Source organism: Coregonus lavaretus (assembly GCF_964263955.1).
Source record: "Coregonus lavaretus genome assembly, chromosome: 4".
NCBI lineage: Eukaryota > Metazoa > Chordata > Actinopteri > Salmoniformes > Salmonidae > Coregonus > Coregonus lavaretus.
Genome location: NC_139991.1, coordinates 43,693,557 through 43,712,145, shown reverse-complemented (window position 1 = coordinate 43,712,145; position 18,589 = coordinate 43,693,557). Strand labels below are relative to the sequence as shown.

General features: G+C 43.2%; 2 protein-coding genes across 2 annotated transcripts in view; both read right to left on the bottom strand.

Annotated features, from left to right (window-relative positions):
• Nucleotides 1-62: 62 nt before the first annotated feature.
• Nucleotides 63-4,797, bottom strand: LOC311127855 (BTB/POZ domain-containing adapter for CUL3-mediated RhoA degradation protein 3-like). The gene is made up of 7 exons (XM_084159746.1): nt 4,724-4,797; nt 3,426-3,639; nt 2,553-2,722; nt 2,148-2,231; nt 2,001-2,053; nt 1,636-1,831; nt 63-1,489 (listed from the first exon to the last, which is right to left on the bottom strand). The coding sequence occupies exons 1-7, from the start codon at nt 4,724-4,726 to the stop codon at nt 1,271-1,273; spliced, it is 939 nt and encodes a 312-aa protein (XP_084015872.1). The 5' UTR covers nt 4,727-4,797; the 3' UTR covers nt 63-1,270.
• Nucleotides 4,798-7,771: 2,974 nt separating this feature from the next.
• LOC311127181 (autism susceptibility gene 2 protein homolog) overlaps nt 7,772-18,589 on the bottom strand; it is a 29,174-nt gene continuing 18,356 nt past the window's right edge. The window contains exons 7-19 of the mRNA XM_084158965.1: nt 15,864-16,185; nt 15,541-15,761; nt 15,151-15,386; nt 13,313-13,363; nt 12,952-13,056; nt 12,771-12,839; nt 12,627-12,656; nt 12,452-12,523; nt 12,123-12,258; nt 10,411-10,482; nt 10,113-10,196; nt 9,773-10,004; nt 7,772-9,286 (exon numbers count right to left, since the gene is read on the bottom strand). Of these exons, the coding sequence (XP_084015091.1) occupies nt 8,251-9,286; nt 9,773-10,004; nt 10,113-10,196; nt 10,411-10,482; nt 12,123-12,258; nt 12,452-12,523; nt 12,627-12,656; nt 12,771-12,839; nt 12,952-13,056; nt 13,313-13,363; nt 15,151-15,386; nt 15,541-15,761; nt 15,864-16,185 (2,666 nt within the window). The 3' untranslated portion in view covers nt 7,772-8,250. The remainder of the gene's footprint in view (nt 9,287-9,772; nt 10,005-10,112; nt 10,197-10,410; nt 10,483-12,122; nt 12,259-12,451; nt 12,524-12,626; nt 12,657-12,770; nt 12,840-12,951; nt 13,057-13,312; nt 13,364-15,150; nt 15,387-15,540; nt 15,762-15,863; nt 16,186-18,589) is intronic.

Here is an 18,589-nt window from a genome sequence, read left to right as displayed (position 1 = left end):
CGTGTCATACTTTTATACTTTCTCACGAAGATGCTGTACCATATTTACATTAAAACCAACTATAAGTATTTATAAACATCTTTATTATTGTAAGAAAAATATGTGTTAAATACAGTGCAAAAGACACTTGTACATGTGAAATGATTGCGTAAAATGGTGACATTCTTTACAATGTCTGGAGGTGCTTTGTCTTTTCAGCTGTGATCTATCTTCCAAACAAGCTTCATCTTGTAACCACGTCACCCTCCAAGAATTCTTGTAACAGGCAGCAATGACATCAATTTGATCACACAGAAGAAAACCAGATTTCATACATGATCCAGCATCTCAAAAGGTTATTTGGGATGCCAAAAGATCATTAATCCATGACTACAGTATAAAAGGTGGCTTTATTCACACCACTTACAATTCAGAGGTGGGTTGTAACGTATTACTTCAGGGTTAAGTTCCCCTAGGTAAAGATCTAGGATCAGCTTCCCCTCCAACAATCCTTAATCATTAGTGGGAGAAATACAAAGCTGACCCAAGATCACCATCTAGGCATAACTTCAACCTAATTTATCACACCTTTCAGTGTCTTTGTACATACCACCCTCTGATGGACGAAATGAGTACATACAGAAAATAGAAGCACCCAATTTCTAAACACATGATAAAATGCTGTTATACAGTTTACATATCACTTATTCAAACTAATGAATATATATTTTAATACATGTTTTATCTAAAACTGCTGTGGTAGGAAAAGGTATTGTTCCACATTGTACATAATGTATATAATCCTTTAAATGCAATTGACCTGAACTGGCTATACTGCGACACATACCTGAACCTCAAAGCAATGTTGTAGTGACATGATAAAGTAAATCAGATTGTAAGCAGCACTTACACCCACAGACTTAAGGCACAAGATCTCTACTGGGCACAAGTAACATGTCTACATATAAAGACAAAACATTTGGAAATAAAGGAGGTAAAATAAATTTTGACCACTGATAAATAGATGAGCTCTTATGGAGGGTTTAGAAAACACTGATACGGCCATTTGGGACAGCACATTAACTCCAACACCCAAATCATGTTCTACTTATAATGATAGGAGACTAGCAACAGTTCGTAAGTGGCTGTGGTGCAGAAGCACAGAAGTCGCTTGTGGTCAATGTCAAGGATGTAAGATTACCTGTGGGTATACCGGTAGTGTGATCTCAGTGATGGGTAATGGTCACTGGCGAGGACTGCGGAGACTGATAATGTTGGTTGGCTGTTATAGTTACTGGTGGTGGTGGGTGCGGTCATCAGGGCGTTTGATGTGGATGCGGCGTACTCTCTCGATGCGTTCCCGTTCCTCGTCCTCGTCCAGATGGTGGGATCGGCCTGCAGCGCCCCCTGTAGCCTCCAGTAGAGCGTTGTCTGGACCACGCCCGTCCTGAGACTCATACAGCAGGATGTTAAGCGTCTCCTCATAGATACGAGCCTCTGGGAACTCCACCTGAGGAAAGAGAATACTGTTTAGACCACTGCTCTAGGTACAAAGACAAGACTACTCACTGACAACCAGGCTAGTCTATGATTTGGTCAAAGCAAGAAACATTAATATCTTCCTTTTCTGTGGTCGTGCTGTGGGAAACTGCATACCTTGGTTTGCTTCTTCTCTGTGGCATAGACTATGGAGGTGCAGCACACCTCAGCGATCTTACGGCCCTGCCCATAGAATGACCAGCAGCAGATCTCATCCCCAATCACATCCTTGATGAAGAGCACACGGCCGTTGAACCGCAGAGAGAGCTTGTCAAACAGCTCAATGTTCTTCAACATGTTGTCATCTGAGTTGCTGTGAAAAGGTAATGACACCAGATGTTTATGTCTAGTTGTCAATCTGTTCAAATCGCTATGTACATCAGTCTATCCATGATACAATCCAATTCACACATACATGTAAGAAATACAGTATAAGCTCATTATAAGTATTTTACCACAATCATATGTAATGTTTAGCCTACCTGGTGTAAGAGTACTTGTTGTTGCTCCTGTTGTATAACAGCTTGACTGTGGGCTGTAATCCAAAATAAAAAAAGAACAGAGGTAGTCAGGGTTGAGAAACATGTATGTCAAATCATACATGTCAATTGTGAAATATTATTTTTTACCTTGGAGGTAGAGATGAGTCTCTGTTCTTCCTTTGAGGATGTGACCAAGGGCACTTTACAGAAGGGCTCATACATATCTTTGTTCTGAAAGCATGGAGGAAACAGGACCCAAATAATTCAATGAGTACAGTGGCCATACCAGCATGCAGAGAAAGAGAGACACCAAGATAGAGATTGATTACAGGTAAGTGTTTACAGTGTGTTAAGGTAATACACAATACAGTGGAGGTTGGTGGGAGGAGCTATAGGAGGACAGGCTCATTGTAATGGCTGGAATGGAATCAATGGAATGGAGTCAAACATGTGGTTTCCATATGTTTGATACCGTCCATTTATTCCATTCCAGCCATTATAATGAGCCTGTCCTCCTATAGCTCTTCTCACCAGCCTCCACTGACACAATACCTCCAAGGCAGCGTGGCACTCGTCAGCTAGCCCCTGCACCAGGTAGTACTTGGCCTCTGCCAGGAGCTCTTCCACCTCTCTCCGGATTTCAGGCAGAGGTACAGAACCATCACGCAGGTAGTTCAGAATGGTCCCAAAGTGCTTTCCACACCTGTCAATAAGGATCCAACCTGCAGGAGAGGTCAGGATTCATTACATTGAGAAGTGGCAGAGACAACACAGTGGAGATAGTAGACTGTGTGTGTATCTTCATTTAGAGCCATATCAGATGGGAGGCATGCAAGGGGAGCTATCAGATGGGAGGCATGCAAGGGGAGCATGGAGCATGGACTTTACAGGACTCAAGACTTTGCAGTGGACAAAAGGTTTGGGAAACCCTGGCTGCAGTCAACCCATGTCATCATCAATGCCTTCTCCACAGATAGAACAAGGAGCTGTATAAATCTGAAACATCCCGTTGAAATTTCCACTCCCCATCAAATATGGTGAGGAGAGGAAGCCCAGTGGCCGGCGGTGGGAGAGTATGGAGCGAGATGGAACTGGGCCGACATTCTGCTGATTTTCTCATCTAAGAAAAGCCCGATCTCAATACAGTTTTCAGTTCCCAAAACTAGAATCTGTTACGAACAGAGTGAACTACGTTTTGTAGATGTGGCCCCTTTGCCAAAGCTTACATTTTCAAATTGCGTTGTTAACAAGAAGTGCAAGGACAAATTGAGTTATTGCACATGCGCACTTCACAGAGAAGGTGTTCCCTAATGGAAATATGCAAACACATGCTAGAATGCGTCACTAGGATCTCGCTAACTCGTGCTTGGCTGTGCCCAAAACGACACAGATGAACTATCTTGGTTTAGTTATAAATATCTTTGCCTTCGCTGTCTGTGAGGACCTCCATCCTGCCACTGAACATGGCCTTGAGCATGGTGTCCTGCTTGGTGAGGGTCTGCATGGTGGTGTAGTAGAGCGCCCCGCCCACATTCAGCTTCACATACTTCGAGCTGGGGCAGGAGCCCTTGAAGGAGGTGGTACGGGTTGTAGACGCTGGCAACGCCGAGCTCACCGCACTTACTCCTGACATCTCTTCCTGTGGATCCAAACAGTCCAAATGGAAGTCATGACAATGCAATGGTATTCACAGATGTTATCAATCAGGCACCCCAAATAAATTGCATAATAACTATCTAGCTGGTTTGTTGTTTATATCATTGTTTATAGCTAGCAGAAAAGTACACAGAACAAAACCTGTTCTTAAACTAGCTAAATAGTTAGCTATTCTGGGTTCTCAGAATGGGGTCAATGTGACAAGTCTGTACTAGCTAACGTTAGTCATCAAAAGTTCATTAGCAAGCTAATCATAGAAAACAATACTTATACTAACTAGCTAAGGGACTTAACTCCAGGTTTAACATACACACAGTGTACAAAACATTAGGAGCGCCTTCCTAACATTGAGTTGCACCCCCCTTTTCCCTCAGAACAGCTTCAATTCGTCGGGGCATACACTACAAGGTGTCGAAAGCGTTCCACAGGGATGAATGACAGTGTAGAATTTTATCAACCAGGAAATGACAGAGAGATTTACACTAGAGAACACTGTCACAAAGTCGGAACAGCTTTCTCCTTTTGACAACAAATGCCGCTCTGGCGCGAGAAATCAATAGTCGAATATCACAGCCAATCACAACACTGCTGGCGGGTAAGTAGCTACTACCACAACTTTGGTAATACTGTGAAACACTATCATTCCACTATTAGTGCCAGATATATTGTGGACATTTTCTGAAATAACAATGCAAAAAAATCCTATGTGTAGCACCTTTAAATATGTCGAACCTGGAGTTAAATCCTTTCTTACTAGCTATAATAACGTTAATTTACGTATTCTAACTAGCTGTAGTAGCTACTTAATAGTTATCTAGTTATTTGGATGTAAATTTCTAACTGGTCTGGCTAGCTAACTGACTTCATATGAATGCTACTGACTTTAGCCATAAACGCTAACTTGCTAGGAACGGTTGTTACAGGTTGGCATGCATTCCGCTAGCTTGCTATATGCCTCCGTCCTGTCGATATAACGTCACATATCTAGTCGTATGTGCACTATAACATTAGCTACATTGTCGACTGGATTAGTTCCTAGCTAGATAACATATGTATTTATTTTTTACCATAGAACCCTTGGTCAGTCAGCCTTGAAGAACAAAGTTGGCACCAAACATAGAGAATGACAGAGGCCTCTAGTGGCCAAAAGGCTATATTAGCATGGGCAACGCCAACTTCATTGGCTAATCCCTCCTGGTGACCCTGTTGGAGTCATGTCCAACCGGGTCATCAGGAGGAGTCAGCCAATCGTGAAGAAGAACATGGACTACTTCAAAATGGAGATAGCCTCAATGGCAGTGCCCATGCTGTCACAGACGCTTAAATGACACAGATACACAGATGAGTCCTCTATCTATCTCTATGGCACCAAACCACTAGCTAGATTTTGTTATGCACATAAACTTCCGGTTTAGCAGATGACGTCCAAAGAAAATAATGAGGTACGCGCTACTTCAGTGGGTACAAGTCACAGACACGTAACCTATGCTATGATAAATTATACTATAAAAAAACTAGAACAATTATGATAAATTAAGATTACATAATTCATTATAGATTAAATCAGCATTCCTTATCTTTAGCAGGAATGAAATGGAATGCTCTTTTTTAATTTCTAAAATAAAACATGAATGTGGATGTGACTGAAGATTATTCAAAATTCGGACTCTGTGCCATTATTACTACATAAACATTACCTGCGTGCCACCCTGATGGTCCAAGGGGAATTATTTATTTATTTTTAAGTCCAAGGGGGGTGAATACTTATTTGTAGGCTAATCATTTCTGCTTTATTGAGGAACATTTTACTTTTAACCCTAACCCTTTTTACTTAGATTTTATTTGAAAATGTAAAATACATAAACATGTTACATCCAGCAACATATACTGTACATATACTTTCAATGACTATTTATACTTTTAAACACAAAATAGATTAGTTGAAAGGCACACTGTAAGGCTTGGAGCAAATGAGGCCAACATATCCACAACAAACTAATAAAGGTGAACCTGCTGCTGTCTTTTCCTCAGACAATGGAATTTGATAAATAGACTCTCCTCTTTGCTGCACCCGTTGTACAGTACCAATCAAAGGTTTGGACACACCATCTCATTCAAGGGTTTTTCTTTATTCTTACTATTTTTTTACATTGTAGAATAATAGTGAAGACATCAAAACTATGAAATAACACATGGAATCATGTAGTAACCAAAAAAGTGTTAAACATATCAAAATATGTTATATTTTAGATTCTTCAAATAGTCACCATTGGCATTCTCTCAACCAGCTTCACCTGGAATGCTTTTCCAATAGTCTTGAAGGAGTTCCCAAATATGCTTAGCACTTGTTGGCTCCTTTTCCTTCATTCTACCGTCCGACTCATCCCAAACCATCTCAATTGGGTTGAGGTCGGGGGATTGTGGAGGCCAGATCATCTGATGCAGCACTCCATTAGGTGTGTTGGGTCATTGTCCTGTTGAAAAACAAATGACAATCCCACTAAGCCCAAACCAGATGGGATGGCGTATCGCTGCAGAATGCTGTGGTAGCCATGCTGGTTAAGTGTGCCTTGAATTCTAAATAAATCACAGACAGTGTCACCAGCAAAGCACCCCCACAGCATGACACCTCCTTCTCCATGCTTTACGGTGGGAACTACACATGCAGAGACGCGGTGTGGACTCCAGACCAAAGGACACATTTGCACCGGTCTAATGTCCATTGCTCGTGTTTCTTGGCCCAAGCAGGTCTCTTCTTCTTATTGGTGTCTTTAGTAGTGGTTTCTTTGCAGCAATTCGACCATGAAGGCCTGATTCACACAGTCCCCTCTGAACAGTTGATGTTGAGATGTGTCTGTGACTTGAACTCTGTGAAGCAATTATTTGGGCTGCACTTTCTGAGGCTGGTACCTTTAATTAACATATCCTCTACAGCAGAGGTAACTCTGGGTCTTCCATTCCTGTGGTGGTCCTCATGAGAGCCAATTTCATCATATCTGCTCTCGATGATTTTTGCGACTGCACTTGAAGAAACTTTCAAAGTTCTTGAAAGTTTCCGTATTGACTGACCTTCATGTCTTAAAGTAACGATGGACTGTTGTTTATTTTTGCTTATTTGAGCTGTTCTTGCCATAATATGTACTTGGCCTTTTGCCAAATAGGGCTATCTTCTGTATACCCCCCTACCTTGTCACAACACAACTGATTGGCTCAAACACATTAAGAATGAAAGAAATTCCACAAATTAACTTTTAACAAGGCACACCTGTTAATTGAAATGCATTCCAGGTGACTACGTCATGAAGCTGGTTGAGAGAATGCCAAGCGTGTGCAACACTGTCAGCAAGGCAAAGGTTTGCTATTTGAGGAATCTCAAATATAAAATATATTCTCATTTGTTGAACACTTTTTTGGTTACTACATGATTCCATGTGTTATTTCATAGTTTTGATGTCTTCACTATTATTCTACAATGTAAAAATAAAGAAAAACCCTTGAATGAGTAGGTGTGTCCAGACTTTTGACTGGTAGTGTATGTGCTTGTCTGATGCAACATGGGGATTTCATAAAAGGTAGCTTTATGGTCATATAGGCTATTTTAGTTTACTGAAAGCTACACAAATCTGATCCATTCACTTTTTTATGAGGACAACCAGACAGGTATGAAAAGTTAAGTCCTTAGTTCACAGTACTGAATTAAAGACAATGTCAAAGGGGAAACCCACGCTTTCCATACTCCATCCATCATCATATACATTTTTAAATTTTAGTCATTTAGCAGACACTCTTATCCAGAGTGACTTACAGTTAGTGAGTGCATACATTATTTTATTTTTTTCATACTGGCCCCCTGTGGGAATCGAACCCACAACCCTGCCGTTGCAAACGCCATGCTCTACCAACTGAGCTACATCCCTGCCGGCCATTCCCTCCCATACCCTGGACGACGCTGGGCCAATTAAATAAAAGCGTCTGCTAAATGGCATATTATTATTATTAATTCCAAGAAGGGGACAGCATTCTGCATTGTGTACTAAATCTGCCACAAGAGGGAGCACTGCTGATGCAAGTGGAAATAAGAATGAATGACCAAGTAATTACTTTTTTTGTTTAAATATACATTCTTTATAGAAACAAATGACAGGTTTTGTGAATATTTACAGAAGGTAAAAGTCAATAACATTTTCAGGTAAGAAACATGGTTACATCTAAAACGAACAATCAAGAGGAGAACATCTATTTTCTGTTTTACCTGTTGATAAATGTGTAATAAAGAAAAATGTAATGCATTACACAACATAAAAAATATACAAATTCATAAAATCTACTTCTGTACACAGAAATCTTACAAACATAAAAAACATCATATATTACTATCAAATAACATTATCCAACATCAGTTATTCAACTTATTCAACAGTTTCTATGCAAACTCACTACTTAAACTTCTGATTTATTAACATATAATCTACAATACACAATTTTGACTTAGAGCTTTTTCATTTTAGAAAGCGAGACATTTCATCAAGTTGAGTATGTACTGTATACATAAAAGGATCCCAGTCTTGTCGCTTATTTCTGAGAAACTTCCATGCTACTGTGCCTCCACCTCTTTGGGTTTGCAGGATGGGGTGGGGTCCCCAGAGGGTGGGGCACTGGTGGGTGTGGTCTTTCGAGGAGTGGCAGGTCTGCCAGGGGCTGTGGTGGTGGAGGTGGGCACCAGAGGGGGTGGGGCACTGAGAGTGGCAGTCTGAGGAGTCCTGTTCTGATGGCCACTGTGTGGAGCTGAGGGGCTGAGCCTAGGGTACATCACCCCACCCAGAGAGGACATAAAGGTGGGTGTGTGGGCTAGGTGGCCCTCCATGGGAGAGCCCTGGAGCTGGTGCATCCTGGCCCTCTCCTCTGCCTGCCGGTGCCTGTCCTGTAAGTACTGCTGTGAGTGGGGGTGGGGGTATTGCTCCCGCTGTCTGTGGCCTCTCTCAGGGTCATAGGTCATATGTACCTGCTGGCTCTGCAGGTACAGCCCTCTGTAGGGGTCTCGTAGTGGGTCCCAGGGGCCTGAGAGGTGAGGGGACACACGGTGGTCTCGACCTGCGGCTAGTGGACTGACCCCCATGAAGGGCTGGACACGGGCTCGCTCCATTGCACTAAGGCTACTCACTGGGTGCACGGGGCTCATGGAGAGGGGTAGAGAGTGAGGTAGATGACTGCTCTGAAGCATGCCTGCAGTGGGGAAGTGGTTGCGCCTTGATGAGGGTTGTGGAGCCTGAGAGTGAGGGTGGCCTGGTGAGAGTAAGAGGGTAATCTCCGGTGGCCCGGCCATAACCTCTGGCTCATCTCTGCGCTCCTGCTTTATGTTTAAAGATCCCTTCAGGGTTTGTGTGTTCTCGCTGGATTGGTGGTTCTTCACTGTGGTGTAAGGGTTTGAGGATCCCCTATCCTGCACCTCCAGCGCTGGAGAGGAGCTCTGCTTCACCTGGACTCTCCCAAGAGAGGTGCCCTCCCTCTCAGCCTGATGGCCCTGATCTGGGCTGCTCCTCTTCCTCCCTGGGCTGCTGCTGCCAATCAGATTACTAATCTGAAAGCCTGAGGATGTGTGGGTGGACTGATGGCTTCTTTCCAGAACATTCCTATAGAGAGGACAGAGGTGGGGAGGTTAACAGATGGTAGATATGATTTCTAGACTATGTGGATTGAAAAATAGGCAATTCTTTGAATATCAGGTGCTCCCCCTGCTACTCGCTGTTTATTATCTATTATCTATGCATAGTCACTTTACCCCTACCTACATGTACATATTACCTCGACTAACCTGTACCCCCGCACATTGACTCGGTACCCCCTGTATATAGCCTCAATATTGTTATTTTATTGTTGGTCTTATTTTTTTATTTAGTTTATTTAGTAAATATTTTTATTAACTCTTATTTTTCTTAAAACTGCATTGTTGGTTAAGGGCTTGTACGTAAGCATTTCACGGTAAGGTCTACACCTGTTGTATTCGGCACATGTGACAAATAAAATGTGATTTGATTTTGTTTCAAAATATTATATCACAACTTTTGAAGGCCTTTATGGATTGGAAATGCCATCTCCACACTAAGGCTGTCACTGACCCGTCTCTCTCCGACTCCTCCTTGGTAGCAGAGTGATCCCTTTTCTTAGCTTCCCTTTCCCTCTCGCTGCTATGGACCGTGGGCTTGCGGGCCACATCAGCAGGCCTGGACAGTGCTGGAGGCGTGAGGAAGGAGGGGGGCGTTTGGTGCAGGCGGTTCCAGGCTTCCTGAGCGGGGCTGACAAAACCTGGCAACCCATGGCCCTGCCTTCCACCAAACATGCTGCCTGGGCCTGAGAGAAGAAGGATTGATGTATTTTCAATCAAATCAATCAATTCACCAATTTAGTTGAAACAGTAGGTTGCCTTTGGTTGGCAATTATTTGAGAGCGAAAACCTACCAATAGATGGGGCACCCAGGCCGCCAAATGCATTAGTTGCCAGTTGTCCAAGGTTTCCATAGTGACTGGCTCGACCAAATGGATCTGAGGAACATCACAAGGAGAGCACGTCTTAATGTCTGTTATAAAACTGGTTGTTTGGATCCTGGATGCTGATGCTATCGCGTTGGGCCGAACAACGCCATTTACCTGTGACTGTATTCATAATACAGCACTGCCTCTTGTGCCTTATTGCTTAATTGTCTTGTACTTTAAACATCATTATTTCAACATTGCACCAGCAGCCTATGGCACTTACCAGTGAGGTGGCTAGCAGGTAGATAGTGGGCGTGATGAGTGGTGGCGCTGAATGGTGATGCAGACAAATGACCTGTAGGGGGTGAAGGGACAGTAGTGAGCGAATCAACCACACTGATGAAGGCTGTTGCCGAAACATGTCCGTTTGTTGACCTCTGCTGCTGCTAAAATACATTAATACAGTACCAGTCAAAAGTTTGGACACCTACTCATTCCAGGGTTTTTCTTTATTTAAAAAAAAACTATTTTCTACATTGTAGAATAATAGTGAAGACATCAAAACTATGAAATAACACATATGGAATAATGTAGTAACCAAAAAAGTGTTAAACAAATCACCCTTTATGACAGCTTTGCACACTCTTGGCATTCTCTCAACCAGCTTCATGAGGTAGTCACCTGGAATGCATTTCAATTAACAGGTGTGCCTTGTTAAAAGTTAATTTGTGGAATTTCTTTCCTTCTTAATGGGTTTGAGCCAATCAGTTGTGTTGTGACAAGGTAGGGGTGGTATACAGATGATAGCCCTATTTGGTAAGTCCAAATGTGAGATTTTTGGTTCCAACCGCCATGTCTTTGTGAGACGCAGAGTAGGTGAATGGATGATCTCTGCATGTGTGGTTCCCACCGTGAAGCATGGAGGAGGAGGTGTGATGGTGCTTTGCTGGTGACACTGTCAGTGATTTATTTAGAATTCAAGGCACACTTAACCAGCATTCTGCAGCGATACACCATCCCATCTGGTTTGGGCTTAGTGGGACTATCATTTGTTTTTCAACAGGACATTGACCCAACACACCTCCAGGCTGTGTAAAGGGCTTTTTGACCAAGAAGGAGAGTGATGGAGAGCTGCATCAGATGACCTGGCCTCCACAATCACCCGATCTCAACCCAATTGAGATGGTTTGGGATGAGTTGGACCGCAGAGTGAAGGAAAAGCAGCCAACAAGTACTCAGCATATGTGGGAACTCCTTCAAGACTGTTGGAAAACCATTCCAGGTGAAGCTGGTTGAGAGAATTCCAACATTGTGCAGCGCTGTCATCAAGGCAAAGGGTGGCTACATTGAACAATCTAAAATCTAAGATGTATTTGGATTTCTTTAACACTTTTTTGGTTACTACATGATTCCATATGTGTTATTTCATAGTTTTGATGTCTTCACTATTATTCCCGAGTGGCGCAGCGGTCTAAGGCACTGCATCTCAGTGCTTGAGGGGTCACTACAGACCCCCTGGTTCGATTCCAGGCTGTATCACAACCGGCCGTGATTGGGAGTCCTATAGGGCGGTGCACAATTGGCCCAGCGTCGTCCGGATTTGGCCGGTGTAGGCCGTCATTGTAAATAAGAATTTGTTCTTAACTGACTTGCCTAGTTAAATAAAGGTAAAATAAAAAATAACTAAAATTCTACAATGTAGAAAGTAGTAAAAATAAAGAAAAACCCTTGAATGAGTAGGTGTCCAAACTTTTGACTGGCACTGTATGTGCCTTTTCCTTCTTCACACCCAGCACCGAAGACTTTCTGTTAGTCTATAGACTTTTGAGTTGCACGCCAATTTATTTTTCTACGAATCAACCACACTCACATTGACATAAAGGAGTAAATGTGTCATCTCTACAGTAAGCAGACCGTACAATATCATCATAACTGCTCGTAGATCCTCATTTAACATCCACAATAATGAATATGACATGGAGTGGGCTGGCTAACCTGAGGAGGACAGGAGAGGTCTGGCCAGGTCATGGCCATAGGACAGTCCAGGAGGAAGACCCGGAGCAGCTGGCCGACTAAACAAGTCCAGCTTCACCCCACTCATATTCAGCTTATGTGGATCAAAGCGCATGTGCTGTTAAAGATAGACAGATACAATGGGGAGGAGAGACATGGACAGAGGGAGAGAGAGAAGAAAAAAAAGCTCAATAGAAATTGAGAGGTGAGTTGCTGAGACAGAGGAGGATACAGAAAGCATAACTTCACTGATTATCAATATTTGAAACCTTCGCTCCATTGAGTGAAATAAATGAACACATCTTATGTACCTTCATCCTCTGTTGGTGGTGATGAATCTGCCAGGCGATCTGTGCATGCATTGCACACCATTTGCCAGCCTTCTGCAAGAATAAATAGAAGGAAAATAATTTGATTAGTCTTAAACCTGAGGGCTAGAATTCTGTCAACAAGCTTACATAAGGCTGGGGAATGGCATATTCTTACCCTAGCAGATGATCTGAATGGATCAGTTATCTGTGAACGGAGCAAGAACGGAAGAAGAACAGAGGATTAATATCTGAACATACACTACAGTATTTTATTCATACTTTGATGGATAGATTTATTGTACAGAGAACAGAGGCCTACCCGTGGGCCCTTTGGTAGGATATTGTGAGGGACTTCTCCTGGCCGTGTCACCACATCCATAGGATTAGACTAGGGGGAGATGGGAAGTCACATGTTTAGATTGGGAAGAGCATGTGTGGGGTGATTAACACTGGGTAATGAAGGAGAGACAGACAGAGGGAGTCAGTGATGTGTTATAGACCTTGGGCTGGAAGGCTCCTTGCAGAGAGCTGAAGGGTTCTGGGGCTCCTGAGTGGGGGTGCAGGGCTTGCATGCCTGGCATCGCTGGGGGATAGGAGGGGAAGAACTGGGCAAGACCACACACAGGTTAAGATAAGAATAAATGAAGTGCGACTTTAGGGTAAACAAAAGGATAACAATAGGGTAACAATCACTTTGTATGCTCAGAGTAGATCTGTGACTGTACTGCTGAGAGAGTACAGAGTAAAACAACAGCAAATATCTGAATTCATTGAGAATCATATTATAATACGAAATAATTCATTTGAAAGCTAATCCAACGGAACATATCCCATCTTTCTGAAAGCAGTACTTTCACTTACATTTTGATGTCTTTGGTAGGGGCTTTCCAGATTAGCTGGGTACTTTTCCAACTGAAAGAGAAAAATGTTGTAAGAAAACATTAGTAACATTAACAATATTAGACAAAGAAGAAACATCGATGTAAAAACGCTACTAATGATTGTTTTTGAGCATTTTGTAATCTTGAAGTCCTGATCTAGTGCTAACGACTATGCACAGCAAGGTGCATTCTTTTCAGCTCATTGACTGTTTAACAGATGCATGTACACACTTCAGATGTCTATGATAAGAGTTTCCATATATTGGCTGCTTAAACCCAACTGAAGCCCTGCCAATGCTGGCAAAAGCGTCCATGAGCAATTACCCACGATCAAAAGCACTCTAATGACCTCATTCCTTTTGCTGCGGCACAGTCATTTATCCTGACAGCAGGGCTTTGAGTGTGTCAAAACAGCCATGAGATCGATTTCCACTGGCTTTACCAAGCTGTCAGTGGAACAGCCAGCCATTTCAGGGCTCATATATTTTTTTCCCCTATGATGAAATATTTCAAACTGTTCCCTGGTGGGTGGAAAAAAGTTTAAAATGGCTGAAAGCGAAAATGTGTCTCTCAGGGACTGTATCTGGTATTTCTGTTTTGTTGAGATACTGTAATAAAGGTTTCCCCCAGATTAAAGGAGGCGGCTGCTGAGCCTGAGGCTACACTATTAAGAAGGTTGAGTTCGGAAAACAGCAAAAACAAAGCACAGCATTATCTCTCTCTCGTTTCTGGGTGACCTAAAATGTTCCTCACTATGAATGTGGGTTTTGATAACATTAAAGAGTAACTTTTGTGAAAAAACATACCAGATGTTTTAGGCTTAGTTATAGTGAAACACATCAATTCTGGTCTTCATTTTGACAGTTCGTCGCAAAAGTTATATATTTTAGTATTTTAGTAGTAGATCTAGCTATTTTTGCCCCTGGCGTTTCAACTCTACCATTCAAATCGTGATGTAGAGGCCTCTACGTCATCTCAAGGGAGGGGATCGGTATGAAATACACTCCCTTCTAGATGTGTTCGGTGGTACCACCTCAAGGCTTACTATAAAAGCAAGATGCTTCCTTGACTAGACTACTGACGTTATACAAATTTCAAATGGAAGTAAGGCACATTTCCGCATATGACCAAATTCAAAGTTTTTGCTTACAGTTTCATTCCTCCTTTTACGAAGGAAGAAAACAAGTAGACTATGAGGATTATATGTTTATATTCATAGCTACATCCACCATAACAAGAAATAGATGACAATGGCGGTCATGTCAACTCGTTGTCTTTTTTCCTAACTGCTATGACTTATTGGTGGCATACTCCACTAAGACAGTAGACTCATAGTTACTGCGTAAACACTGCAATGCAGGTTGGATTGAATTGAGCACCTAATCTTCATTGTCAAGGTGATGATTGCACTTTTCTTCCCAACACAGTACCGCAATAAAATGTGATTCTACATTTCAACTATTTGTTTTGCGCCCCATGGGGGATTCGAATTTACACCGCAAGTGGCAATAGATGTCAGGAACTCGGCGCCTTACCACTGTGAGCTAACGTCCAGAATCGTATTTACTCATGATGCACATAATGTTATTATCAGAGTGTGCTAGTGGACTTCTGGTAAGTATGCTTTAGTGAAAAAGTGTTCAACTATGTTTACCCACCCCCAAAATGAATATTTATGAGCAATTCCCCCCACCCACAACTTCTCACCTGAATGCATTTTTTTTAAATTGAAGGGGTTGGGCAAATGCTGCAATTGGGGTTGAGAGTTACCCTTTAAATCATATGAAGCAGTTTGTGGTGGCCATGTGCTGGACTTACATTTAGGTCAGCTGTGCGACCCATATTTGGGGGTGTAGAGAGGATGCCTAGTGGAGGAGGCAAACTGTTGGGGTAGGGTGAGAAGGTGAGCTGGTGCTGGTGTTGGTGCTGATGTTGGTGCTGGTGTGTGTGCTTGTGGAACTCTGTCCTCAGCAGAGGTGGCCCCGAGCCAGCCCCTCTCTCTGCAGTCTGCGCCAGGAAACGGTTGTTCAGTTCTTGGCGAAGCAGGTCGTGCTCTGTTGTGGGGGAGAGGTGAGAGGTTAAAGGTCATACTCTATGACGAAAACTGCTCTTTCTCACCCACAACCCCTATCACCACCTACACCTGTTGTACATTAAACACCAATGTATCCTTCAATATCTATCTCCTTTACTGTTCAAGACTCTTACCTGAGTAGCCTGCTTCAGTGGAGTGTCCTACGATGACATTGGTTGGTAATCCCAGAGGGCTTGTGAACATGGCCGGGCGGCGATGCCCGTGACCTGGCAGGAAGAAGTGGGGTGCGGGCAGCGCCGAGATGGACAGGGGGAGGGCCGGCAAGGGAGAAGAATGGCGCCCGAGGTGGAGGGATGGTGGGAGGGTTCGCTTGTGGGACCCCTCTATGCTGCTGCTGTAGGGAGGAGAAAGGCAAGGTTGTAAATAAATAGCACCTCATCTAGGATATCAGTATTATTAAATGGTTTGAACAAGTACTTTCAATGCCATGTCCTACCTGTTGTGGAGACCAATGTACAGGGGATGGCCCTGGTGATGTGACGATGGTTCTCTCTTGACTTGGGATAGGCCTGGCCCTGGCAGAGTTGGGGTGGTCGGGTTGTGAGGGGACGTCCTCTCCTTCTTCACACACACAGCAGGAAGTGGGCTGGTGAGAGGGGCTGCAGGGGCAGGGCTGCCTGCAGGCTGAGAGCCAGGGGCGGGGCTGGCAGCAGGCAGATCGAGGGGTGTGTCGCTGCTCTGCTCCTGGCTGCGTTGTAGACCTGACACTGTGGCAGCGCAGCACACCTTCTCCTCGTCCACCTCATCAACACCTATGTCTATGAGCAACCAGAGAACATTGGTTACCAACCACAGTTTGACAGAACTGACAGTCATTTAAAGCTGCAATATGTAACTTTTTGGGGCGACCCGACCAAATTCACATAGAAATGTTGTTATAGATCTGTCATTCTCATTGAAAGAAAGTCTATTTGCGCTATTTCTATGCTTCCCGTTCTTAAGTTTCGTTTTTTTGTGTCTTTTACTTTCGGTTTTGTACACCAGCTTAAAACAGTTATGGAACAATTATTCTCTACACTATACTTGCTTGCTTGTTTTGTCACCTAAACTGAAATTAGGCAAACTATTAAAAAAATTGCAACCAGGAAATGGTGGAGTGATTTCTGCATTATGCATCTTTAATATTCTTTCACACTTCAGATAAATACTGAAACTGATTATACACTATATATACAAAAGTATGTGGACACCACTTCAAAATTAGTGGATTCGGCTATTTCAGCCACACCCGTTGCTGACTGGTGTATCAAATCAAGCACACAGCCATACAATCTCCATAGACAAACATTGGCAGTAGAATGGCCTTACTGAAGAGCTCAGTGACTTTTAAAGTCGCACTGTCATAGGATGCCACCTTTTCAACAAGTCAGTTCGTAAAATGTCTGCCCTGCTAGAGCTGCCCCAGTCAACTGTAAGTGCTGTTATTGTGAAGTGGAAACGTCTAAAAGCAACAACAGCTCAGCCGCGAAGTGGTAGGCCACACAAGCTCACAGAACAGGACCGCCGAATGCTGAAGCGCGTAAAAATCGCGTGTCCTTGGTTGCAACACTCACTACCGAGTTCCAAACAGCCTCTGGAAGCAATGTCAGCACAAGAAGCTCAGTCCCGTGTAGCTCAGTTGGTAGGGCATGGCGCTTGCAACGCCAGGGTTGTGGGTTCGATTCCCACAGGGGACTAGTATGAAAACAATGTATGCACTCACTAACTGTAAGTCGCTCTGGATAAGAGCGTCTGCTAAATGACTAAAATGTAAAATGTAAGAACTGTTCTTCGGGAGCTTAATGAAATGGGTTTCCATGGCCAAGCAGCTGCACACAAGCCTAAGATCACCATGCGCAATGCCAAGCATCAGCTGGAGTGGTGTAAAGCTCGCCGTAATTGGACTCTGGAGCAGTGGAAACGCGTTCTCTGGAGTGATGAATCACGCTTCACCATCTGGCAGTAGGGATATAGCTCAGTTGATAGAGCATGGCGTTTGCAACGCCAGGGTTGTGGGTTCGATTCCCACGGGGGGCCAGTATAAAAAAAATAAAAAAAAATTGGATTCACTAACTGTAAGTCGCTCTGGATAAGAGCGTCTGCTAAATGACTAAAATGTAAAATGTAAAAAATGATAAAAGCCCTAGTCCTGTGGCCTCCAATACTGAACACTAGGCCTACATCTAGAAACGATGAGGCAACTAACGGGTTCAAGTCTTGGGCAAATGAGCATGTTCATTTTACAAAGTGCTTACAATTTGTTAGTTGCACCATTATATTTTCCATTCACCGCCAGACAGTGTAAGAAAATGTAAGTGTAAATTCAACAAACAGCCTATTTTCCCAGCACCAAACAACACTAGTCTCTATTCCCTGCAGTCTTTGAGCTCTGACAAAAGCCGAGGGCCCTGGGGAGAGACTAGTGGTGTGTTTAGCATTCTTTGTAATCATAACATTCAATAGGCTGAAGTCCAGACGGCTCATTGGAAGACTCAATGAAAGACATCCAAAGCAAACAACAAATGCCCTCTCCAAAGCCCACCACAAGCAGCTTGGAGGTAGGGAGAGTTAAATGGAGACCTCCTAATCACTTTCACAAGGCATATTAAACCCCTGGCTCAGCTCTAAAAGGTTCTCACCGCCAGCCAGTGGGATTAGAGCATGCTTTATGCTGCCTGGCCCTGGATGCGCGTCTCCGCTTGGCTCTTACAGGCCAAATGAGGCCAAATGTGACCACGTTAGTTCTAATGAGCTTTGAGTTTAAGAAATCGTGGGTTGTGAAGGGAACACAATCTATCAAGCTGCCCATATAAGGCAACAACACCTCAGTCGGGTAAAGAATACTGAATGGGAAAAATACCATTCAGTGATGTTGCTTTGAGCAGCATTCTCTTGGGTGAAAATTGGGTGAATTTCAGCTATAGTTAGATCACAATATGGAATTGATGGAGACGCTAAGGATGATAATAGGGAACATTGCAGTAGATTACAAAATTGCTTGAGCCAGTAGTCTCATTAAGAATGACGTGTGACTCCAAGCATCACTTCTTGCTAGCCACAACGAAGCAGCTAAGCCACTGAAAGTGGAGGTTCAATCCAATTTATAGCTAAAAGATTGTGTAGAAAACATTTATCAACTATTTCACACAACTCAACACATTCAAATGCACACATATCTCTGTC